The sequence below is a fragment of the Palaemon carinicauda genome, chromosome 17, assembly GCF_036898095.1.
Source record: "Palaemon carinicauda isolate YSFRI2023 chromosome 17, ASM3689809v2, whole genome shotgun sequence".
NCBI classification, from domain to species: Eukaryota; Metazoa; Arthropoda; class Malacostraca; order Decapoda; family Palaemonidae; genus Palaemon; species Palaemon carinicauda.
The window spans coordinates 37,810,684-37,836,514 of NC_090741.1; the positions used below are offsets into that span (position 1 = coordinate 37,810,684).

Here is a 25,831-nt window from a genome sequence, read left to right on the forward strand (position 1 = left end):
GAAACGCTTTGTGCCTTAGGGTGTCTAATCACATGCCTAGGTATACCAGTTCTTGAGAGGGGAGCAGGTGAGACTTCTCAAGGTTTACCACGATCCCCAGATCCTCGCAAAACCTTAGAAGTTCGTCTCATTGGCAGAGAGTCTGCCAGAATCAGCCAGTCGTCCAAGTACCTTAGGAGATGGATGCCGACTCTGTGAGCCCAAGATGTCCTTTAGATCTAGAGTGCACATGAAGTCCTGAGGTCTTATCGCTTGTCTGACTGTGTCGGCCGTCTCCATCCTGAAAGGTGTCTGTTCAACAAACCTGTATAAGACCAAGAGGTCGATGACTGGTCTCCAGTCTCCAGACGCCATTTTCACAAGAAAGAATCGACTGTAAAAGCCTGGGGACCTGTCAAGTACCTCCTGGAGAGTGTCCTTCTCCAACATGGACTGGACTTCCAACATGGAAGGGCAAACTCCCGCGCGGATCCCTTCGCACAGAAGTTTGATGGAATCGGCACTCGAGTCAGTGGAGGGAGAGAGAGCGTGAACGGGATACGATACCCTGAACGAATCACCTTGACCGTCCAGGGTTCAGCGCCGTGGTGAAGCCACCTCTGCCAGCGGCTTTGCAGGCATCCCACACAGGTGGGCAAATGCGAGGATTGATTGTCTTATTGGGACCGGCCTCGGCCGGATCCCTTCTTACCCTTTCCTCCACGAAAGGACTTTTTGCTATGAAAGGCCTGCTTTGCACCCTTTTTACCCTGCTGTTTTGGGTTTCTAGCCCTTTTTGGTTGTGGGTTTTGACCTTTTGGATGAGGGAGTCCTGGCTGGACTTCCTACACCTCTCTGCCACCCACTCGACATCTTCGGGATGGAACAAAGAACTGCCCTCAAAAGGAGTATTTCTCAGTCTCGCTACTTCGGCCTGAGGAAGATGTCTATGGAACTTGCCTATGACGGCATCTCTCCTCTTCAAGATAGTGTTGGCCCAAAGGTTCACTACCTAAAGGGAGAGGAACTCGATGGCCCGAGTGCCAGACAATAGGAAAGTCTCCAAAGACTTAATGGAGGACTCCCGAGACAGGTCCTTAGACCGCCTCAGTTGTCCTAAGGATCCTAACCAGAAGTCCAGCCATGAAGTAGCCTGCATGGCATACTTCACCACCTTCTCCTGGTTCAGGATTTCAGAGACTGAAAAGGAGACTGGAATTCCCTTAAGTTTCTCGAAGGGTGTGGCCTTCGAGAGTGCCTCTATAGAGTGGTCGAGAGGCAGCATTGGAAGAGATTCCCCAAGGATCTCGTAGTACTTCCTCTGAAACACATACGGAGAAGGTAGGAGCTTGGAGGACGAGCTGGAGCAGAGAGGAGGTGGACCCAGTTGCCTGGGACATTGCCTTCTGTTTGGCACTCTTCAACCCCTTTGAACAGGGCAAAGCTGCACTGGTCCTCTTGAGGTTTCTGAGTGCCATAGAACTGGTCAAGGACCATTTCTTTTCCATCCAGAGGGGCTGCCGATGGATCTGGTAGTCCATTGATGAAACGGATGCAGGTTAGGACCTGCAAGAAGGCATGTTCCGACTCCTTCCTCTCATCCTCCATAACCTTAGGGCTAGCGGCTGCTGGCAGATCATTGTCCTCGAGATCGTTCTGCCCTTCCACATCCAAGCTCTCATCCATAGGAGTCCGGAGTGGGTAGAAGTCGTTAACTGGATAAGCTAGGGATAGGGAGACTGCCGAGGAGGTGCTCGCTTCCAGCTGGCTGGGAAGCAGTGAGGAAGGAAGCCTGGCCGAGGATTTAGGGACGGTGAAAAAATCCGTCGGTTCCCTCCCACGAGGCCGGAGGTCCTCTGTCCCCAAGGGCCTAGAGGGCTCCGTCGGCTTATGGGTGGAATGTAAGTCCGTTGCCATAAGGGGTGAGTCCCGTCCGGTCGCAGGTCGTGCCTCCTTAGGCACTATCTCGACCGGTCAGGAACGGAAGGAGTCTCCATAGGAAGTAACCCTATCCTCCTTGGGGGGTGAAGGACGAATCCTTTTCCTTTTCCCCTTTGGTCTGGCCTGTGGCATCTTGAACTGCTGGGGGCTACAATGAGGTTCTTGCCTAATCTCCTCCAGAGGTCTTTGGTGAGGGGATGACCATCTCCCCTTGCCAGAAGGACCCGCATGTGCGGAATCTGCCAAACTCCTCCTAGGGTCGGAGGGAGGAGAGGACCCTGGGAAGAGAGGAGGCGATAAAGGAATCCTAGGTCTGTCACCTATGGACTGGGAGCGGGGAACGACTCCTTTCATGGCTTGGCGCATTACATTGAATAAGGCGCTACACCACGGGGGGTCACGGGCTCCTGAGGAACTAAGGGGGAGGTCCTTAGGAAAGAACTGCTCTCTGGGTTTAGGAACCTGGGCAGGTTTCCTAACCCTCTTGCCTCATGGAGGCTTCCCTACAGGCAAGATCGGCACAGGCCTACCCTTAGGGATAGGATATGGGCTCGGTCGCGCAGGCGACTGTTGTCTCTGTTGAGGCATAAGAGGCTTGAGAGACTGATTGAGTGTGCCAAGATGGTTGCGTGCTCACGCGCCAAACTATTGCTAGGCGGGAGGGTGCTCGTGCATGCGCCCTTCCTGATTGCGCGCAGCTTTTTCGCGCTCGTGGCGCGCATAAGGCTGTTTGCGCGCGTGGCAAGCAACAAAATGTTCGCGCATATGGCGCCATAGGTTGAACACGCGCACCATGTTCGCCAATTTGTTTGTGTGCGCCAAATCGGTTGCGCGCTGATGCAGTCGTGTGCGCCAAATCGGTTGCGCGCTGATGCAGTCGTGCGCGCCAACTTTGTCGTGTGCGCAAGAACCCTCAGATTGGTGAGAGAACTCACTGCTATGCTCACCCGAAGGTTCACAATAGCTTGTGTTGTGTGAGCGCGAACGATCAACACAACAAGAGTTTGATAACTCTCTGTCATAAAAAGAATGACTATGGTCAAAAGAACCCGAAAGTTCAGCAAGAACTGTGTTGCGCAAACCCGAAGGATCAACGCAACGAGAAACCAAAGTTTCTCTGTGATGAGACCCCAGAGGGTCAATGTGACTAAGGGTACGAGGGACCAAAGGCCCAACGTAGCCTGTGTTGCGAGACCAGGAAGAGTCAGCGCAACGAGAAACCAAAGTTTCCCAGTCACGAAACACCGAAGTGTTAGCGTGATTAAAGTTATGAGAGACCAAGGGTTCAGCATAACTCAGGTTACGAGACCCTGAAGGGTCAACGTAACGAGGAACCGAGGTTCCTCTGTCACGAGACCCCGAAGGGTCAGCGTGGCTGACGGCACGAGAACCCGGAGATTCAACGTTACCATCGTTACGAGAGCCCGAGGGTTCAGCGTAACAGAAACCAGAAGGTTTCAATCCGCGAGAGCCCAAAGGTTCACCGCGACGGAGACCCGAAGGACTCCTGCTGTCATGAGAACCCGCAGGATCAACATGACGAGAGCCCGAAGGCTCACGATCACGCTAGCCCAAAGGGTGATCGTCATGAGACCTCGAAGGATTAACATGAGGAGAACCAGCAGGTTCAAACAGACGTCTCCTCACAGCCCGAGGAGGAGAATGTCCAGGGTGGAGAGGGGTTACCCACCCCTCCACTCTACGAACCTCCTGAGAGGAACGTTCAACAGACTCCGCCCGAGAGGGAGACTGATCAAGGTCTATGGGTAATTCCTCCGCAAGGGAGGAGAGTTCACCCGAAGGAGAACTACGCTTATAACAAGGTTCTCGTTCCACCCCTGGAGGAGAACCAAAAGCATAAGGAGATTGCAGATGTAAAGAGGCAATCTTCTCTCGCGAACGAGAGAGATGTTCCCCCGAAGGAGAAGCTTGCCTTGGAGAGAGCCCTGCCACCACCCGTAGTGGGTTAAGTGGGTTAGCTAACTCCTCGGCGTCGGAACCAGACTCTCGGCCTGACCGACGGGCAACAGCGCCTGCGCCCACAAGAGGAGGATCAACCTCCGCAGAGGAAGGAGATGACCGCCTTCTCTCTGCTCCCCTTCGGAGGAGTTCGAGAAGAACTTCCTTCGAAGGGGGACAATCGATGCCCAGTGATGGCCACAAAGACACAAGGTCTGGAAAGGAACAGGTGCTCCCTGGGGGAAGGGAAGGAGCCACCTCACTAGGGGAGCCGCCACCTTCGCCTATCTGACCTGGAGTCACAAGCCCTGCGCTACTGCTCGGCCGTGCCCCGGAAGGGCCTGGATGAGAATTAGCTTCGGGCAGAGATTTGGGCGTAGAGGAAGCAGAAGCCCGCGATTTCTTCAATTTCAAGGAAGACGCCGAAAGCGAAGATTCGCTTTTAGACTTCTTATTACACGCAAACCTCTCCCACTGGGAGGCAGGCCACTCCCTACACTCGGAACAGGTGTTGTCCCACGAACACTGACGTCCACGGCAAGCCGGGCATAAAGGGTGTGGGTGTGTCTCCACGGACGATATGAAGGTACCGCAGCGGCGGCCCTCAATACCTGGACATGTCCGCATAGCGGGACAAAAACCAATACACGCAAAAGAAAATGGAATAGTAATAAAGGCAAGGCAGTTTGTTTAATGGGAGAGAGAGACGGTACGTCCGCACTCTACCCAGCCAAAAGTTAGTGTTTACTCAACCGACAGGTGTGAGTGAGCGGGGTAGCCAGTCTACCATAATCCCCCTCTCGCTAATTAGCGGATGGGGTAATTATCCCTCACTGGAATTGTATTGGCTGGTTTTCAGCGTTGCCGAAAGTAATACAGTACCCTATAAATAGCGAAGGTTTATATCTGGGTCGGAACAAATGTTTTTTCTTGAGAAGCCATCAATCATATAATACCATTTTTGGATTCAAAATACCAAATTCATATTCTTAACAGATATAGCAGAGTAACCACAAGCAACTGTTCTCGCATATCAACATCCTACAGTAGGTACCAATTATCCTCCTCTCAGCTCATTAAAAATGAATATGATACAGTGAGAATAAGGAGACAGAGATGGGAAGTGTGAACATTGTAAATTGATGATTTTATTTTCAAGAAAAAAAGTAATACTTTAAAATAGGCTGCATTTTTCCTACAAACCTCAAGTATCCATATTGAGTATCCTTCAGCAACAGCAGGCTTTAGTCACTAAAGTTTGTTACCAATGTAGTTACAATACAAATTTTAAGTGAGGAGAAAAATCTGCCACTTACCAGGCTAAACCTTAAATTTTGCCTTTAGCAACAAGGACAAATGCAAGGATAGTTACCAATGAGCTAAATATGAAAAATTTGGAAGTTATTTGTATTTTCATCAACTATACAGAACTGAAATTCTTTACAGAGGAGATACGATTTAGCGATGAGCTGGTTTAGCCATAAAAACTACCCATCGCCAGTTAGAAGGGGTAGCAGGAGGTATACCAACCCCCCCACTACCCTCACTTTTGACAGCAGGCAGGACTTCTGCGGGGGAAGGTGACGGCAGGACAAGTACATTATGTGTAAAGAACTTAAGGTTTGTAGAGTTATGAAAAATACAAATTACTTCCAAATTTGTCATTTGTTCCTTCACGAATACAAACCTTTGTTCTTTACATATGAGACTCGCCTCAAGGTGGTTGGAAATCCACATCCAACTGGTTGGAAACTTTGCCCCAGGATACGAATCCGAGCTCGATAGAGTAATGGAAGATTATCCTGATACCTTGTGTTGACAGCCTCTGCAAACACGGTGAGTGGTAACTCACACTGTAACTTAACCATGTAAATGTAAGGAGTGGGATGACACTCATTTACACAATTATTATAATTATTATTATTATTATTATTATTATTATTATTACTAGCCAAGCTACAATCCTAGTTGGAAAAGCAAGATGCTATAAGCCCAAGGGCTCCAACAGGGAAAAATAGCCTAGTGAGGAAAGGAAATAAGGAAATAAATAAATGATGAGAAAAAATTAACAATAAATCATTCTAAAAACAGTAACATCAAAACAGATGTCATATATAAACTATAAAAAGACTTATGTCAGCCTGTTCAACATAAAAACATTTACTGCAACTTTGAACTTTTGAAGCATTACTGATTCAACTACCTGCTTAGGAAGATCATTTCACAACTTGGTTACAACTGGAATAAAACTTATAGAATACCGTGTAGTAATGAGCCTCATGATGGAGACGGCGTGACTATTAAAATTAACTGCCTGCCTAGTACAGTATTACGAACAGGATGCAACTGTCCAGGAAGATCTGAACGTAAAGGATGGTCAGAATTATGGAAAATCTTATGAAACATGCATAATGAACTAATTGAACGACGGTACCAAAGATTAATATCTAGATCAGGAATAAGAAATTTAATAGACCGTAAGTTTTTGTCCAACAAATTAGAATGAGAATCTGCAGCTGAAGACCACACAGGAGAACAATACTCGAAACAAGGTAGAATGAAAGAATTTAAAACACTTCTTCAGAATAAATTGATCACCGAAAATCTTGAAAGACTTTCTCAATAGGCCAATTTTTGGTGCAATTGAAGAAGACACAGACCTAACTTGCTTCTCAAAAGAAAATTTGCTGACAAGAATCACACTTAAGATTTTAAAAGAATCATACAATGTTGAAGAAACATGACCAAACTCACCCTCACAAGGAGTTTGCGGACATGAAAAATATATACACATATTTCAGACCACAAAATGAAAATGGAGCTTACCTGCAGTCGGATTAAGGCCAGCTTTCAGAGTTTACAGATGTTGTGCCCCATGAGAGGGGAAGATATAGAAAGAAAAGGGCAGTCATTACATTCATACCAGACTAATACCGCTGTAATTTCTGCCCCAAACTAACAGCTACTACTCCTGCCACAGATCTAAGGTAGCTAAACCACTTGTTAAGTTGCTACCACAGGTCATAGAGTAAATGGATCCAGGGTCCTCTTGGTTACATCTTGCAGTTAATGGGCAGTAAAGGTGGTTTGCCTTTTTCACACGCCGGCTTAGAGTACCTGCATCACAGAGAAGTTTCTCTTGAACACAAGGGATGTACTTATCCACTTGACAATATCCACTCTTGGTTGTCTGCCCCGATGAGTAGGGAGAGGATCGAGTGCGCAGTCAATGACTTGCCAAATCCAAGAGGAGATGGTGTTCTTTGTAATCCTCCTTTTAACCCTGTCCATGCTGACAAGCAGATGCTTGATCTGAGGGGGAGTTATTTTTGAGCACAAAAGATAGTGCCTTGACACTTTCACAGCACATAGTAACAGTTGAGCAGAATCGTCAGTTACTTTCCGAAGACTGGAAATCTGGAAGGATCTGAACCTAAGATCCACTACAGACGGATTTTGAATGTTAGTAATAAGCACAGGGATGAAACTTTTAGAGTTTTTAGAGTCAAGTCACAGTCTGATGCTCGACTTGATGGTTTATAGGGAGTTCTTTTCCAAGACCACAGTACAGTACAGTACCTTAACTACGTTCCACGGAGATGGTCTCATATTTGCCTGAGGGCAGGTTAGCTCAAAACTCCATGTGAGCATAGACAATTCCATCAAGGAGGAAATATCAACCACTTTAAGTCTAAGACTAGTTTTAAAGCTGAGCTATAGCCTTTCACCGCCGAGACTGAACAGTTTCTCCTCCCGAAGGTATAACAAAAACTTGGCAATCAGGGGTATAGTGGCTCCGAGCGGATAGACACCCCTTCCACAAAAGATTGCCCACTTTGCCTGATAGATGGCAATGGAAGACCTCCTGAGGTATCCAGACATTCGTTTTGCAACTGGGTGTGGAAATCTTCTCTGAGAGAGGAGGTGCTGGATAACCTCCAAGCATGAAGTCGTACGGATGTGATTGTGTTGTGGAAAATCTTGGCATGTGGTTGCCGAAGGGGGTCGTGTAAGGGAGGAAGTCCAGACGTAACCTCTGACAGCAGAAGTAGAAGGTCTGGGTAACATTCTACTTGTTGCTACTGCGGTGCTATCAGAATCATCAAAAGGTTGTATGGCAATCTAACATTGCTGAGGAGTCTCCTCATTAGGCATAATGGGAGGAAAACATATACATTTAGACTGACCCACGGAAGGGGTCCTAGAAGACTCGGTGACTGTAGGTCTGGTACTGGAGAGCAGTACACGAAGTTTCCAATTGAATGTCTGCCTGCACTTGCTCAGATTGTCTGCCAGAATGTTCTTCTTGGTTGGAGTGAACCAGGTTGACAGACAGATGGAGCCGTTCTTGGGGTGCATTCATGTTCTGGATATACTAGCTTTGTGGGAAAGCAGACATGGGGATTGTTTGTAGATGTGTGGATACACTAATGAGCTAGAACTAGCTCCAGGACGATTAGCTATAACATGCTGATATATCTGCACACAAGATTTTCTATGAGAATACTATTTCACTATTTCCCTCTGGAGGAACCTGAACCTGTATGACCCCATGGGGTAACAGGAAGGGCTGATGAAAAATCAGATCTTGAAGAGGAACTAGAAGGTCCCTCCAAGGATAAAGATATTGTATGAGGAGACACATGGCGTATAGCCGGAACTGACAAGAAGTACGCTTAGGTGTATGTTGAGGGGATACGTGCGACACACGCATAGGGAAACTTCTGGAACAATAAAACAGAAATCTCCTTGGTCTCCCGCATCTGCAATTAAAAATTGCTCGTATGAGCTCAACGCACTTGGAGAAGACAACAAACTAGTAGGATTTTCAAATTCATGTGATAAGAGAGCCACTTTCTTATAAACATTATCCTCAACTGGGATGATGGCAGATGCTAAAGGATCATGGTTTATTGCAGCATTCTCGGCCTCACTAAAGAGGGTAGGAGACACTATATCAATAAATTCATTCACAAAAACTTGCTTGTCATCCTTCATTACCAGGGTTTCTGGGAACTCCGGTAACAATGGATTGGACAAGGAAAGTTCAGGACTGAAAAAAGAGGAATTCAGCTTCTTACCCTACTTCGAGGCTGAAGCTCTCGAAGGGCAACGATCCCGTTTAGTCTTTTTCTAACAGCTGTTGAACTTCTCCCATTAGGAGGATGACCACTCCCAGCAAAAATCCCAAGGCAAATACATGTCACATCTATGTTCTCTACACTTAGGACATGAGAGATGAGGGTCTATATCGACTCGGCTAATGAAGGTGTCACAGGGGGGACCTTTAAGGCTGGGGTTCACTTGTTTTTCACTCATGCTAAGTATATGTAAAAAGGAATACTGTAACACAAAGAACCAAGGTCAGTAACGGACAACTGATCGCCGCCGCGGCCAAGAGCAGAGTGAGCACGCAGCCGCTGGCATCAACACACCGAAGCGCATGGTGGGTCCATGAGGCAGTCTTAGAAGGTTGCCAGACCCACAATAATTCTTCAATATGGACGTACCGAAACTTTGTATTCACACAGGAACAAATAATATTCTTTTATATTAAAATTACAGTGAATCCAAGAACTTGAATGACGTGGGTCCTACATACCAACAAATAAGATAGCTGATTCCTAATTGAGGATGTGCATTCTAAAAACTCACTTACTTCTATAACACATTAATACAAACACACAAAATCAAACGATACAATAAGAAAGACTAACTTGAACTAAAGCGTCGTCACCGAGTTGCGAACAAGCAAGTGTTGGCGTTGTTCCAAGGAAACCAGAATCTGTAACTTCCTCTACAGTTTCACCGATGCTCAGTACCAGGGTGGCATTGACGAAAGACACGATGATATACGAATCATACAGATCTAGAATACACAACATGATCTATAAAACTTAAGCTAAGTATATACTGATATGATAATCAACACACTTCTGAAGCCAAATATTTAAAAAAATTCCATATGAAATTTCTGGCTGAATGTCCCTCTCTTGGGTTAGCAGGATTATGTTTTCCCTCAATACTGGAATGGGGAAGTACTGCAGAAATTCTATTCATATTTATTTTTGATGAGAAAGCTGGTCTACAAATTACAGTATTCTGTAGAGTAACCTACAATTTTTCCCTCAATGATTTTATTACATCAAGTATTTTAAAAAGATTCAAGCCTTACTGTGCAGTAAAACTTAGGAAAACCTCAAATAATTACTTGAACTTACCTTCACTTCTTTTTCTTACAGTCCAGACAGCTGTGGGGTTACCTGGCAGTTCTGAGACAGCCATCTCACTAACTTCCAAACCATGACGCAAGACTCGCAGCGATGATCTAGGTCCACGGCCACACACTGTGTACAACTGCGGAGTGTCCTCATTTGCTATCAAAGGAAACATAATGTAATGAAGTGCACAGTCCTTATAATCTTAGTAAAATAAAGCTGTCTAAAGAAAAAAGAAAAACTGTTCGAATAATAAAACTATCATTCATATCACTACCTCATTTGCAAGTATAAAAATCATAGAAATTCTATTCCCCCCAAAATAATTAAAAGATCAATGCTAGCCATGGCCAGTTGAAAGCAGATTCCAAGTACAGTACAATCTTCGATCACCTAATTCTATTCCAGGTCTCTCCTTAGCTACCCATGGCTGATAATTCCTCTTGCATTCTTCACTTCCAATTACAGTAATCTTAAAATGACTTATCTGCAGTTAATTAGGTATTAGGTCTAAAAGATAATCTAACATTCTATATTTTTTTCCTCCTCCATTCACTGCAACCAATTACCCCTCTGGTAATCCAGGCCATGACAAAGGAATAAAGATTGAAAGAAACTGAAACTGACTGCTTTACCAACAGCTTATAACTCGCGAAGACTCACAAACAAGAGAGTGACATAAATGATGGATTATTACACAAAATAATTGTTTGCCAAATACTGTATTGCAAAGATATTTTGATATACAGTACTGTACTGTATTTAGAATAATCTCTGTATTAAAGTAATAGACTTATTTAAGTGAAGTTGAAATGAGTACTAAGATTTATCAAGTCCTTTACCAGAATTTAGTTAAAATCACTTATGTAAGAGCAAATGTCAGGCTTACTACAATACTAATAATAAAATTTCTATTTATGTAATGAAATTAGTGAAAAAGAGAAAGAAAATGAAAAAAAAATTATCTACATTTAACCATTTATCAATCAATATTCGTTATTGTATTTACATTAGTTCTATACAAGCAGTTTCTTTCTCAGGTTATTAAATGAAACAATTTTATATCTTGATTCAAGGGAAATTTCATGTTGTTATAGCTGCCATGTTCTACATGTATAATTCTAGTTGCAATGGTTGAATTACTGCTAGAGATTATTTGACCTATTATCGATAATGCATTTATGAAACAAACAATTGAAAGACAAAAACTAATTCCAAAAATTTACATTGTTAATGTATTGTATTATAAGAACAGTAATGTATAGGTAGTAGGTTGGCCTGGGCACCAACTGCCCGTTGAGATACTACTGCTAGAGAGTTATGGGGTCCTTTGACTGGCCAGACAGTACTACATAGGACCCTTCTCTCTGGTTACGGTTCTTTCCCTTTGCCTACAAAGACACCGAATAGTCTGGCCTATTCTTTACAGATTCTCCTCTGTCTGCATAGCCTACACCTGACAACACTGAGATTGCCAAAATATTCGTCTTCACCCAAGGGGTTAACTACTGCACTGTAATTGTTCAGTGGCCACTTTCCTCTTGGTAAGGGTAGAAGAGACTCTTCAGCTATGGTAAGCAGCTCTTCTAGGAGAAGGACACTCCAAAATCAAACCATTGTTCTCTAGTCTTGGGCAGTGCCATAACCTCTCTACCATGGTCTTCCACTGCCTTGGGTTAGAGTTCTCGTGCTTGAGGGTACACTCGGGCACACTTCTATCTAGTTTCCCTACCTCTTGTTTTGTTAAAGTTTTTTTTATAGTTTTTATAGGAAATATTTTTTATTAATGTTACTATACTTAAAATATTTTACTTTTCTTTATTTCCTTTCCTCACTGGGCTATTTTCCCTGTTGGGGCCCCTGGGCTTATAGCATCCTGCTTTTCCAACTAGGGTTGTAGCTTAGCATTTAATAATAATAATAATAATAGAATACTGTATTGTAATCAATATACAGTACTGTACAGGGATGTGCATGGCTTAAGTATAGTATCCTATATAGTATTCTAGAAGATTTATTCCAGCTGTTACCAAGTTGTTTAGTGATCTTCCTAATTGGGTAGTTGAATCGGTAGAACTTCAAAAGTTCAAACTTGCAGCAAATGTTTCTATGTTGAACAGGCTGACATAAGTCTTTTTATAGTTTATATATGAAATATCTGTTTTAATGTAGTTAATGTTTTTAAAATATTTTAATTGTTCATTACTTCTTATATTGTTTATTTATTACCTTTCCTCACTGGGCTATTTTTCCCTTTTGGAGCCATTGGGCTTAGAGAATCTTGCTTGTCCAACTAGGGTTGTACCTTAGCTAGTAATTATAATAATAATAATATACATATGAAAATACCTTATAAAGTGTATAATGTCCCTAATGAAAGATTCAAATCCAACTTCTTTAATTTTGCGAGGGTTTTGGAATCATACCCAGACACATATCAAGTAACAACTGTACTGCTTACCTAAATCAGCAATCTGACATGCCATAATTGGAGAGAGGGAATCCAGTTCATCAACAAGAACTAAATTCTGCAACTGCCTCGGAGCGTAGAAGAATGTGTCGCCTTCTTCCAGTGGCATGGCAGAGCTGAACTCTGGTTCATCATCATCATCACCCAAGTGAGCAATCTTTGATGTAAGAAATAAATGTATACGAGTCTTATTGACCAATTTAAAAAGGTTGAAGGAAATAGGAGAGACAAAGTACCATACATATAAGTACTGCATAGTACTGTTCACTAAATAAATATGAAGTACGTAAACAAATAATACCAATTAGTGAGGAAATTTATGAAGCATAAACCCAGAACATGAATTCTCAGAGTGAGGGGGATAAATTATACAAATAATTAAAATATGGGAAATTTGAATGAAAAGTTACCTTTCTATGGGCCTTCAAATATAAATCAGCCAACACATTTTGTCTGAAGTATTTAATGAAAGCTCTTGTGTCATGAAAAGTGGTATACAAAGCATTAAAAAAGAAGACCTTTCAATATTAATTACCATTTCTTTGTATAAATGAACACATTAAAACAGTCAGTATGTACAATACCACTCACCTGATACAGGTAGTGATTACCAAATTCTGAAGCCACAAATAAGAAGCCAGTCTTCAAGACACACATGGCTGTTGCAGGTGGAACAGTGTCAAAATATTTCAACTTGATCTCCGTTACAACGTCCTCATCTGTCTCCAAGGTGATCTGAAAAAATATCAAGACACAAGTTATCTTAACAAATATCAGAATCCAAATAGATTTTATATTGCAAACAGAGAATATTTAATGGTCACAAATTTTATTACTAATCCTTTATAAAAAGAGAGAAAATACAAGCTCACAAGTCCCACATACGTACAGCTCAGCAAAACCAATCACTGACTGTGTGACATTACACCATGGACTTTCATAAAATAATTAACTTCATAAAAAAAGTGATGAACCATAATTTTCCATTATACAGAAACTACTGAAAGATTGTATAACCGAGACAATTATGGAATTGTAACATGTTCCTAATGAAATTTTCTATGCTTTATAATACACTTTCTTAAGATAACACTTGCTATTACCACAAATCTTATAGCATTAGGGTATGCTAAGACCTAACTATTCTGCTTAACAGAAGGATGACAGCATATTCAATTGGATTCAAAACTAACTTATATTAAAGATGTTAATGTTCTAGTGCTATTTGTGTGTAACAAGACTACAAAAATAGAAAAAGAAATAATAAAGTTCAAATGTAATTACTAGTGTGCTTACAAGTTATAATTGCCCACATTTCTGCAGTTACAAAAAACAAATCTTGAATATGACAGGACAAAAGCCAAATCAAAATATCTATATCATATGACTGAGGAGGTAAGGAGGTGTATGTTGCGTTCATGGACCTGGAGAAAGCGTATGATAGAGTTCATAGGGAAGCAATGTGGAATGTGCTAAAGTTATATGGAGTTGGTGGAAGGTTGCTGCAAGCAGTGAAAAGTTTCTACAAAAGTAGTAAAGCATGTGTTAGGATAGGAAATGAAGTGAGCGATTGGTTTCCGGTGAGAGTGGGGCCGAGACAGGGATGTGAGATGTCGCCGTGGTTGTTTAATTTGTATGTTGATGGAGTGGTGAGAGAGGTGAATGCTCGAGTGCTTGGACGAGGATTGAAACTGGTAGACGAGAATGACCATGAATGGGAGGTAAATCAGTTGTTGTTTGCATATGATACTGCACTGGTTGCAGACGAGGAAGAGAAGCTTGGCCGATTAGTGACAGAATTTGGAAGGGTGTGTGAGAGAAGGAGGTTGAGAGTTAATGTGGGTAAGAGTAAGGTTATGAGATGTACGAGAAGGAAGGGTGGTGCGAGGTTGAACGACATGTTGAATGGAGAGTTACTTGAGGACGTGGATCAGTTTAAGTACTTGGGGTCTGTTGTTGCAGCAAATGGTGGAGTGGAAGCAGATGTACGTCAGAGAGTGACTGAAGGATGCAAAGTGTTGGGGGCAGTTCTGTATGAAAAAGTGATTGTACCAACTGTGATGTATGGATCGGAGTTGTGGGGAATGAAAGTGACTGAGAGACAGAAATTGAATGTGTTTGAGATGAAATGTCTAAGGAGTATAGCTGGTGTATCTCGAGTAGGTAGGGTTAGGAACGAAGAAGTGAGGGTGAGAACTGGGGTAAGAAATGAGTTAGCAGCTAGAGTGGATATGAATGTGTTGAGGTGGTTTGGCCATGTTGAGAGAATGGAAAATGGCTGTCTGCTAAAGAAGGTGATGAATGCAAGAGTTGATGGGAGAAGTACAAGAGGAAGGCCAAGGTTTGGGTGGATGGATGGAGTGAAGAAAGCTCTGGGTGATAGGAGGATAGATGTGAGAGAGGCAAGAGAGCGTGTTAGAAATAGGAATGAATGGCGAGCGATTGTGACGCAGTTCCGGTAGGCTCTGCTGCTTCCTCTGGTGCCTTGGAAGACCGCGGAGGTAGCAGCAGTAGGGGATTCCGTGTTATGAAGCTTCATCTGTGGTGGATAACGGGGGAGGGTGGGCTGTGGCACCCCTAGCAGTACCAGCCGAACTTGGTTGAGTCCCTTGTCAGGCTGGAGGAACGTAGAGAGGAGAGGTCCCCTTTTCTGTTTCATTAATTGTTTGATGTCGGCTACCCCCCAAAATTGGGGGAAGTGCCTTGGTATATGTATGTAGTATGACTGAGTACAATTAATTCATAAAATAGAAAAAGAAAAATTACAATAATACTTAGTGCTTATTTTTATTCATAAAACTTATGTTAACTAAAAGTAATACTATTATAAAAATTAAAAGTACAGGATATCAGTCAAGAGCATTTCTAATGTTAAAAACTATCTTGAATTTTTTACTGTATCTAGTAGTTAATTCCTATATCCTTTTTTTCCTGCTCATGGGGGCAGTTAAGGGAGTAGTAAAAAACAGAGGGTTGGGCATGAATGTAAAGAGAGTTCTGTACGAGAAAGTGATTGTACCAACTGTGAGGCATGGATCGGAGTTGTGGGGAATGAAAGTGACGGAGAGACAGAAATTGAATGTATTCGAGATGAAATGTCTAAGGAGTATGGCTGGTGTATCTCGAGTAGATAGGGCTAGGAACGAAGTAGTGAGGGTGAGAACGGGTGTAAGAAATGAGTTAGCAGCTAGAGTGGATTTGAATATGTTGAAGGTGGTTTGGCCATGTTGAGAGAATGGAAAATGGCTGTCTGCTAAAGAAGGTGATGAATGCAAGAGTTGATGGGAGAAGTACAAGAGGAAGGCCAAGGTTTGGGTGGATGGATGGAGTGAAGAAAGCTCTGGGTGATAGGAGAATAGATGTGAGAGAGGCAAGAGAGTGTACTAGAAATAGGAATGAATGGCGAGCAATTGTGACGCAGTTCCGGTAGGCCCTGCTGCTTCCTCCGATGCCTTGGATGACCGCGGAGGTAGCAGCAGTAGGGGATTCAGCATTATGAAGCTTCATCTGTGGTGGATAATGTGGGAGGGTGGGCTGTGCCACCCTAGCAGTACCAGCCGAACTCGGTTGAGTCCCTTGTCAGGCTGGGCGGAACATAGAGAGGAGAGGTCCCCTTTTTTGTTTCATTTGTTTGATGTCGACTAACTCCCAAAATTAGGGGAAGTGCCTTGGTATATGTATGTATGTATGATTCTACTCAATGAAAAATACATGATAAACTTTGTAAATAAACCAATCCTCAAAACTTTTTGTCATTTTCAGCAACAAAAAGTACTTATAATACAAAATTAAAAGAAGACTCACTTTAAAGATATCTCCTTGTTCAGTCTGTGCCAAGAAAAAGAACATAGATCTTGTTTTGTGGGTTGCAGCACATATGAATATCATACCCCTCTCTGGGTCATCCAAGTCATTCTGTAGAAAGAAAGAAATATGTTATTTTGATAATAAAATAAATTTTTGAATATACTTACCCGGTGATTATAATAGCTGCAACTCTGTTGCTCGACAGAAAAACTCTACGGAAAAATTCGCCAGCGATCTCTACACAGGTAGGGGGTGTACTCAACAGCGCCATCTGTCGTTCAGATACCCATTACTCATTGTAAACAAAGAACTCAATTTTCTCCTCGGTCCACTGTGTCTCTATTGGGGAGGAAGGGAGGGTCCTTTAATTTATAATCACCGGGTAAGTATATTCAAAAATTTATTTTATTATCAAAATAACATTTTTCAATATTTAACTTAGCCGGTGATTATAATAGCTGATTCACACCCAGGGGGGTGGGTAGAGACCAGCAAAATATGTTTACATCATATGAGCTAAGAATTTTTATTTCATTTTAGAAGTTATCAAAATAACTAAACAAAATAAATAGGTACCTGGTAAGGAAGTCGACTTGAACAATTACTCTGCCTTTTTAAGTACGTCTTCCTTACGGAGCCTCGCGATCCTCTTAGGATGCTGAGCGACCCCTAGGAGCTGAAGTATCAAGGGTTGCAACCCATACAACAGGACCTCATCAAAACCTCTAATCTAGGCGCTTCTCAAGAAATGACTTTGACCACCCGCCAAATCAACTAGGATGCGAAAGGCTTCTTAGCCTTCCGGACAACCCAAAAACAACAATAAAAACATTTCAAGAGAAAGATTAAAAAGGTTATGGAATTAGGGAATTGTAGTGGTTGAGCCCTCACCCACTACTGCACTCGCTGCTACGAATGGTCCCAGAGTGTAGCAGTTCTCGTAAAGAGACTGGACATCCTTAAGATAAAAAGACGCGAACACTGACTTGCTTTTCCAATAGGTTGCGTCGATTATACTTCTCAGAGATCTATTTTGTTTAAAGGCCACGGAAGTTGCGACAGCTCTAACTTCGTGTGTCCTTACCTTCAGCAAAGCTTGGTCTTCCTCATTCAGATGGGAATGAGCTTCTCGTATTAACAGTCTGATAAAATAGGATAAAGCATTCTTTGACATAGGCAAAGATGGTTTCTTAACTGAACACCATAAAGCTTCAGACGGGCCTCGTAAAGGTTTAGTTCGTTTTAAATAGAACTTAAGAGCTCTTACAGGGCATAAGACTCTTTCTAGTTCATTTCCAACCATACGATAAGCTTGGAATATCGAACGATTTTGGCCGAGGTCGAGAAGGCAGCTCGTTTTTGGCTAGAAAACCAAGTTGTAGAGAACATGTAGCCGTTTCAGATGAGAATCCGATGTTCTTGCTGAAGGCATGAATCTCACTGACTCTTTTAGCTGTGGCTAAGCATACCAGGAAAAGAGTCTTTAAGGTGAGATCTTTCAGGGAGGCTGATTGTAGCGGCTCGAACCTGTCTGACATAAGGAATCTTAGTACCACGTCTAAATTCCAACCAGGTGTAACCAAACGACGCTCCTTCGTGGTCTCAAAAGACTTAAGGAGGTCCTGTAGATCTTTATTGTTGGAAAGATCTAAGCCTCTGTGACGGAAGACTGATGCCAACATGCTTCTGTAACCCTTGATAGTGGGAGCTGAAAGAGATTGTTCTTTCCTCAGATATAAGAGGAAGTCAGCTATTTGAGTTACAGAGGTACTGGTCGAGGATACGGATACTGACTTGCACCAGTTTCGGAAGATTTCCCACTTCGATTGGTAGACTCTAAGGGTGGATGTTCTCCTTGCTCTAGCAATCGCTCTGGCTGCCTCCTTCGAAAAGCCTCTAGCTCTCGAGAGTCTTTCGATAGTCTGAAGGCAGTCAGACGAAGAGCGTGGAGGCCTTGGTGTACCTTCTTTACGTGTGGCTGACGTAGAAGGTCCACCCTTAGGGGAAGTGTTCTGGGAACGTCTACTAGCCATCGAAGTACCTCGGTGAACCATTCTCTCGCGGGCCAGAGGGGAGCAACTAGCGTCAACCTTGTCCCTTCGTGAGAGGCGAACTTCTGCAGTACCTTGTTGACAATCTTGAACGGAGGGAATGCATATAGATCTAGATGTGACCAATCTAGGAGAAAGGCATCTATATGAACTGCTGCTGGGTCCGGGATTGGTGAGCAAAATATTGGGAGCCTCTTGGTCATCGAGGTTGCGAAGAGATCTATGGTTGGCTGGCCCCAGGTGGCCCAAAGTCTCTTGCATACATCCTTGTGGAGGGTCCATTCTGTTGGAATTATTTGTCCCTTCCGACTGAGACAATCTGCCATGACATTCAAGTTGCCTTGGATGAACCTCGTTACTAGTGATATGTTTAGACCTTTTGACCAGGTGAGGAGGTCCCTTGCGATCTCGTACAACGTCAGAGAGTAGGTCCCTCCTTGCTTGGAGATGTACCCCAAAGCCGTGGTGTTGTCCGAGTTCACCTCCACCACTTTGCCTTGAAGGAGAGACCTGAAGCTTTTCCAGGCCAGACGTACTGCCAGTAGCTCCTTGCAGTTGAAATGCATTGTCCTTTGACTCGAGTTCCATATCCCCGAGCATTCCCGACCGTCTAATGTCGCACCCCAGCCTACGTCCGATGCGTCCGAGAAGAGAACGTGGTTGGGAGTCTGAACAGCCAGGGGAAGACCCTCTCTTAGGTTGATATTGTCCTTTCACCAAGTCAGACAAGACTTTATCTTTTCGGAAACCGGGATCGAGACCGCTTCTAGCGTCTTGTCCTTTTTCCAGTGAAAAGCTAGATGGTATTGAAGAGGACGGAGGTGTAATCTTCCTAGTGACACAAATTGATCCACGGATGACAGTGTCCCTACCAGACTCATCCACAGCCTGACTGAGCAGCGTTCCTTCTTCAGCATCTTCTGGATGGATAGCAGGGCTGGGGGCTGATCGTCTTGTTGTTCAGCAACGTCCTCATCAGAGGGTTCCTCATCCGAAACTGATGAGGAAACGGCAACGGAGTGGGCAACGTCTGGCTCGCTGAATCCGGTCGCACTGGTGGATGCGTGACGGAGCCGGACGCAATATCATGGAACTGCTGCACAGTCTGTGAACTGTCAACAACCATGGGTGCGCGAGGAAGCACAGCGTCAACCCGAGACTGTCTAGACCGTCTGGGTTGTGCAGTCAACACCCTACCGGGTTGCTGAGGTTGACGCACTGCGTCAAAACAAGTCACCTCTGCTGGTTGTTGAACGTCCTGAACGTCAACAACCACCTCCGAGCGTCGCTTAATGTCAACGTGCGGCTGGCAACCCACACTGGGTCGCATCGGTGGAGGAACCACCTCAACTGGCAGACGCGAGTAGGTTACCTCAGCGTCAACAGGGCGCACAACCGACCGGTTGGAAGGTTGTTGGCCAGAAGGTTCTTCTCCGCATTTAAGTCCTCTATCAAGGACGCAAGCTTGGACTGCATGTCTTGCAGCAAAGCCCATTTAGGGTCTACGGGAGCAGGTGTGGCAACAGACGGGGTTAGCGACTGAGGCGGAACCGTTTACCATCCCTGAAAGCCTTGTTATGCGTGACATAATAGTACAGCAAAACTTCAAAGGCTCGACAACAGCTGTGAAGTTGACCTGTAAACAACTTGGAGCGTCTCCTGGCTAGGCGCCAGGGAGAGTCTACCAGAATTGAGAAGTCTATCTGGGCAGATGCATGAACTCCCAAGCCGAGAACTTCTCTCGTGTCATATCAGACTCTCGCTCTATAAACCAGTTTAAAAGAAGGGAAAGCAAAGGCTGTATCCCCCAAACTCCTCCTGGTGAAAAACCAGTCGCCTAGCCAACGTAACGCTCTCTAGGAGAGCGAGAGAGCACTAGCTTAAAAACAACGGCTTCGAAGTAGCTAGGCCTAGTGTAAGCTCTGACGTTTAGGCGAACGAGGAGCAGCAGTTACAAAAAGATCCGGACGAAGATCCTTAAAAAAATCATCATGATTTAATTAAAGTCCATAGGAGGCTAAGCAGCTTTAGGCTCCTCTCCATCTGACAGAGTCCTCAAGGGAATATCAGTAGGAGGGAGAACAGCAACTTCCTCATCTACAGGAACCTTGTCCGATAAAAGCTGAGTCTCTCACTGGTGCATTAGTAGCGGACCAGAACGCAACGTCATGTAACTGCTTGACAGTCTGTGAACTGTCAACAACTGAACTGTCAACCACAACAGGTGCGTGAGAACGCACAGCGTCCACTCGAGACTGCTTTGACTGCCTAGACTGAGCAGTCAAAACATCTCTAGAATGCGGAGGTTGACGCACAGCGTCAAAACAAGTCAACTCCGATTGTTAGTGAACGTCTTGAACGTCAACAGGAGCATCAGCCAGTGGCCTAACGTCCAAATGCGGCTGAAAAACCACACGAGAACGCATCGAGTGTGGTTCTAAACAACCTGACTGACGTGACTAAGCTACGCCAACGTCAACAGTAAGCACAAAGGAACGTTAGGTTGGCTGAAAGCCAGGATATCGATGAGATAAACGGCTAGACTCAACGGACTAATCGGCAGAATAGTCTTCCATAAGGGAGGCAAGCATATACTGCATGTTTTGCCATACAACCCCTTAAGGATCAACGGAAATGGTTGTGGTAATAGACGAGGGTAACGTCTGTGACCGCAACACTTTGCCTACAAAAAAAGACTCTCGGAGTCTGTGTTACGCTTTTGTTAGGCGGCGAGCAGTTATCCGATGACTGCATAGGGTCAGAGCTGTCCTAATGGCTGTAACCAGGACGCTGGACCTGTCCTGAAAGGACTGACTTTCGCTTAAGGGCTTCGAAACCTTGTGACAGGTTTCTTATGCGAAAAGCCTACGGATGGCGAGGAGAAACAACGTCTCTCTCGTCTTATGGTAGGGGAGATCTTGGTAAGATACACCCGATACCATAGAGGGAAAACGTCTGTTCGTTGGTCAAGGCCTCTCGAACCCATAAGTCTTTTGACATTACTTCTCCCCTGGGCTTGGGAGCTTGTAAGAGGTCCCGGACTAGGTGAACGACAGGCACGAACAGACGAACCCTCGGACGCAACACTGTAACACTTTGCGCCTCGGACGCAACACTGTAACACTTTGCGCATATCACTTTATCACTTCGATTTTCTGTTTTGCACTTATTTCTACCTGAAACACGCAATTCTACCCTTCATTAAAAGGTAGTAATTACGAAATTAGTCGTATAATGCAAGCTCATAATACCAGCAAAAAACAGAAAACATATTTTAAGATAAAAAGAAAAATCAGTGGCTGGGAAAGAGACTAAACACTAGTTCATATAACTACGTTTTCAATCTCTCACCGCACATAGCCTGGGGACGAGAATAAAAACCTAAAAACGTTTTATCCTTCCTCCCCGTACAGCGACTAGGGACGTGAGTAACACGAGAACAACGTTACCCGCTTGAACGGAACGTTTTCTCTCCTCTCTCTCCCTCCGTCTCTATCTCTCTCTCTCTTTCTCTCTTGATTTCACACCTAAGAGAAGAGCCCAATTATATATCGTCAAAAAAACATGTTATTTGACTAAAGGAAAAAACTGAAAGGTTTTTCAAATAAAAAGTTCCTTTAAATTAGAATTTAAAACATTTAAGCTAAGAAAGAATGAACAAAACGTCAGAATCGATTTACTCTTACTGCAAAGTGAAACCGTGAAACACTCTCTCTCTATCGTAACGATAGAGCGCATGTTGAACGTCCTGAACGTCAACAACTGCGTAGCATAAAAAACTAAACGTTAGTTCATCTTTGAAAACAGTACGAAGACTATCAAAGAAATTCTTTCATAAAATATTACATTTAAAAAGTTTTAAATCCTTAGCTCTTTAAAAGCTAAAGACGATATAAAGGGCTCAACGTTGATTAACTTCGGTTTCCAAGTTAGGACCGCCTACTCTCAGGAAAGGTCTAAATAAACAAACCATTAAAATTTATTTTTATATGTTTATAAAAAATGGAAAGTTAATCGAAGAGGCCTAATAAAGGCGGAGAGATATAAAATATATATAGGAAAATCTATAACGTGATAAGATAATTACTAAAAGCCTAAACACACTTCCGTCTAAGGGAAGGGTCGGCCATTTAAAAGTGAAAGAAAGTCCATACTCTCTTTGTCACCATAATTAAATCTATCCAAAACGAGTTCAAGTTTTAAGATGAAGATAAAACACCTGCATAGCGAAAGCTCAAAACTAGAATAGTGTACTTCACCAAATAGTTGTGAAAACAAATCCAGTTAGCAACAGCGAATTAGTAGGTCTTGCCGGTAGCCCGACAGAGAGAAAATTGAGTTCTTTGTTTACAATGAGTAATGGGTATCTGAACGACAGATGGCGCTGTTGAGTACACCCCCTACCTGTGTAGCGATCGCTGGCGAATTTTTCCGTAGAGTTTTTCTGTCGAGCAACAGAGTTGCAGCTATTATAATCACCGGCTAAGTTAAATATTGAAAAATGAATTTTTCACAAATAGAGGTCGGATATATACAAACAGAATTTAATAGAGATCATCAAAATTTCTTTATCTCTCATATGGACCTTTTAAAGAAATATAACGAACAATTGGATAACTGAAAGAAGAAATATTTCTAAAAATTGATATGCTTAAACTAAGTAAGCCCTGAGCTTGTGAAGGTTTGGGCAGGCGAGAAAAGAAGTTTGAGGAAATAAAAGGAAACATACTAATGGGAAGGACAATCAAAACATCAAGATTAAATTGGAAGAGGAACTATCACTCAATGAGTTCATATATACTTCAAGTGTCTCTATAGATCAAAGAAGTTGAGGAGCTAAAATTAGATCAAAGGGAGGAGATGAAGAGTTATTAACAGATTAAAATACAACTGCAGGCTAAAGTAAACCATGAAAAATATAAGTCACCTACATTGTATACTCCAAGGAACTCTATACAGATGTATCATCATATAGCTTGACTAAACTAATTTTGAAAAAGTAATTTGTATTTTTCCTAACCATACAAACCTGAGATCTTCAATAGGAGTATTATTTCAGTGAGGCTGGAACAGCCATTTTAACAAGGTTGTAGTCGTAGCTGGCGGTTGGACCGCCCACCCACAATATAACACAACCTTCAATCTGACCTTACCCTAGGACTTGAAGCAGGCAGCGTAACTCTGATTTGTAAGGTTAAAAATTAGAATTTGAATAACATTCTTCATTTCTATACTCGCCTGATATTCATATTCCTTTTCTAGAAGCCCGGTTTAATCGACTCTTACCGTAACATTTTAAAATTTCTCCATTTTCTTTCGCTTCAAACAATACATGGCCTCAATAAAGGAATTAAGCCCTCTAGCAGTGAGTGGTAGGAAGACCAGGTTGCAGCATTAGGAAGTATAGTTTTCAGTTTCCAAGTTGACATTATCCCTTCTTATGATACTGAGCCAGTGGGGAGGAGAGTGGTTAGGCGAGTATAAAAAAAAAAAAAAATCCAATTATTTCTATGAATCTCCCCTGGTGTTAACATTGTTGACTCCCTCACTCTATTGGAGGTGGGGCACCAGTGAATGAAAGAAAGGGAAGACTTTTAATACCAGTAATGGATGAAGTTAAGGGTTACTAACCTGGTCTAGATTACTTGTCTAGCTTACTCTGATAAAATGTTTACATTATAGTTTGAAAAAACGGTATTCCATTATGTTTACTAAAGTAATTAAAAATAGAGTACTGTATTGTAGATTGGCTTTTTAAGATATATTTTTGCAAGCATCTACTTAGTACGCTCTTGAACTCCTGCTAGAAACTTTCCAAAGAAAAATTTCTACAAAAAATCAGGGAAGTAGCTGTGCTCTTAATATTCTGTACCTTCAATCTCAAGCACTGATGATTTTTGGATCTAATTCCTTGTTTACTTCTTTGATAACATTTTAACAAGGAATTTCAGAGCATTTTTGGTTAGCGAGCTATTACTGACCCATAGCCTGCTAAAAAAAATTAGGGACACTCCCTCTATACCTTGGTTTGTCCAAATATCGAAAATTTTAAGTAATTTTTATTTTTCCTAACATACTTACCTCGAACTACTTTCTTAGGAGTATCTGGGATCTCCTCCCAACCGACCAGAGTTTTGTGTATTTTACCCCTAGTCCCGTTTTCTATGAGGGGTAACCTCAGGTGGGTGAAACATGCCCTGAGGCTATCCCCCAGGTCAGAGAGCATGCTTGCTCAGGTCTCGCTCTCCAGTAAGTTCTCTGGTCGCGCCGTGATAACATCTCGGCGCTCTCTCTTACCCAGTGAAGGGATGTGCAAAAATTGTGGCAGACTCTTAGACTTAAAACAGTTTAGACCTGAAGAAAAGTAAAAGGGACAAGATCATATTGGGTTCCCAAAGCCTACCTTGATCAACAATACAGTACTTGTAATTCACTTAGTGGTATGCGTTTAGCTGATGCTAAAGCCAACAAAATGCTAGCCTTTACTAAATGGTAAAGATGACGCCGTACTTACTACTTGAGCATTTAGGTTAGGGGTAGGCATGTCATATTACCCTGAATCTAGATCTAACCTCATTTCTGAGCTACCCAAAATGAAATTATTGGTCTTATCCATTACGAAATTTAGGAATGAGAAGTTCTATATATCTTCTACAGTTAAGAAACAGCTCTCTCCGCACACTATGATGTATAGAATTTTTTCTGAAAGAGCTCCTGAGTTTATTCTTTTTCCCATCCAAGATTTCTAGCCCAATAAGCCCTAACACCGATCCTGTTTACAACTGGCATGTTTGTGTTGTGCAGATGCTGAGGCTTATGGCTAAAATGTAAACCATATGTAACATCACTTCTGAGGTATGTCGATGTATGTAACGGCACATAACAAGGGATACGACGGCAAAGGAATATTCATGCACTAATCAAAAACTAACCTTTTATTATTATTAACTATAATTCTTGACTAAATACAGATAAACCAATATAATGTTCAAGTCTTTTTTACTGCCTGACTCATAATGGCAATAAAAACCTGAGTGTAAGTAAATACCACACTAGGATAAACCTGTGATGAACTAGAGGCCTATCTTGTAAGCGGATGAAACACACTTTTATCCTGAGTGAACAAGATATGTAACCTACCAGCTTGATACTACACCAATAACAAAATATCTTAGAGTGTCTGCTATATGAAATGCAATTTTCCAAATTAAAAGGATATTGTTTAAATACGCTTGCTTTAACGAGTTGAGGGATATCTGGATCCAGATACTAAACTCGATCTTCTGCCTCGTAATCTAGGTGTTATGTAGAACGACTATAATTGTGGAAATGTAAATACACAATATCCAATAACCTGTAATATTTAACACTGCTTTACAGCCAGATTTGTAAATGTACTAAAAACA

The 25,831-nt window shown here is 42.7% G+C and overlaps 2 protein-coding genes across 2 annotated transcripts in view; both read right to left on the reverse strand.

Moving 5' to 3' along the window:
* Positions 1–25,831, reverse strand: part of LOC137656682 (zinc finger protein 91-like) — a 430,152-nt gene that overhangs the window by 73,531 nt on the left and 330,790 nt on the right. The gene's annotated exons all lie outside the window — the stretch shown is intronic.
* LOC137656309 (splicing factor 3B subunit 3-like) overlaps positions 1–25,831 on the reverse strand; it is a 158,904-nt gene that overhangs the window by 67,826 nt on the left and 65,247 nt on the right. The window contains exons 8-12 of the mRNA XM_068390481.1: positions 16,372–16,482; positions 13,159–13,302; positions 12,559–12,724; positions 10,101–10,256; positions 9,597–9,748 (exon numbers count right to left, since the gene is read on the reverse strand). Of these exons, the coding sequence (XP_068246582.1) occupies positions 9,597–9,748; positions 10,101–10,256; positions 12,559–12,724; positions 13,159–13,302; positions 16,372–16,482 (729 nt within the window). The remainder of the gene's footprint in view (positions 1–9,596; positions 9,749–10,100; positions 10,257–12,558; positions 12,725–13,158; positions 13,303–16,371; positions 16,483–25,831) is intronic.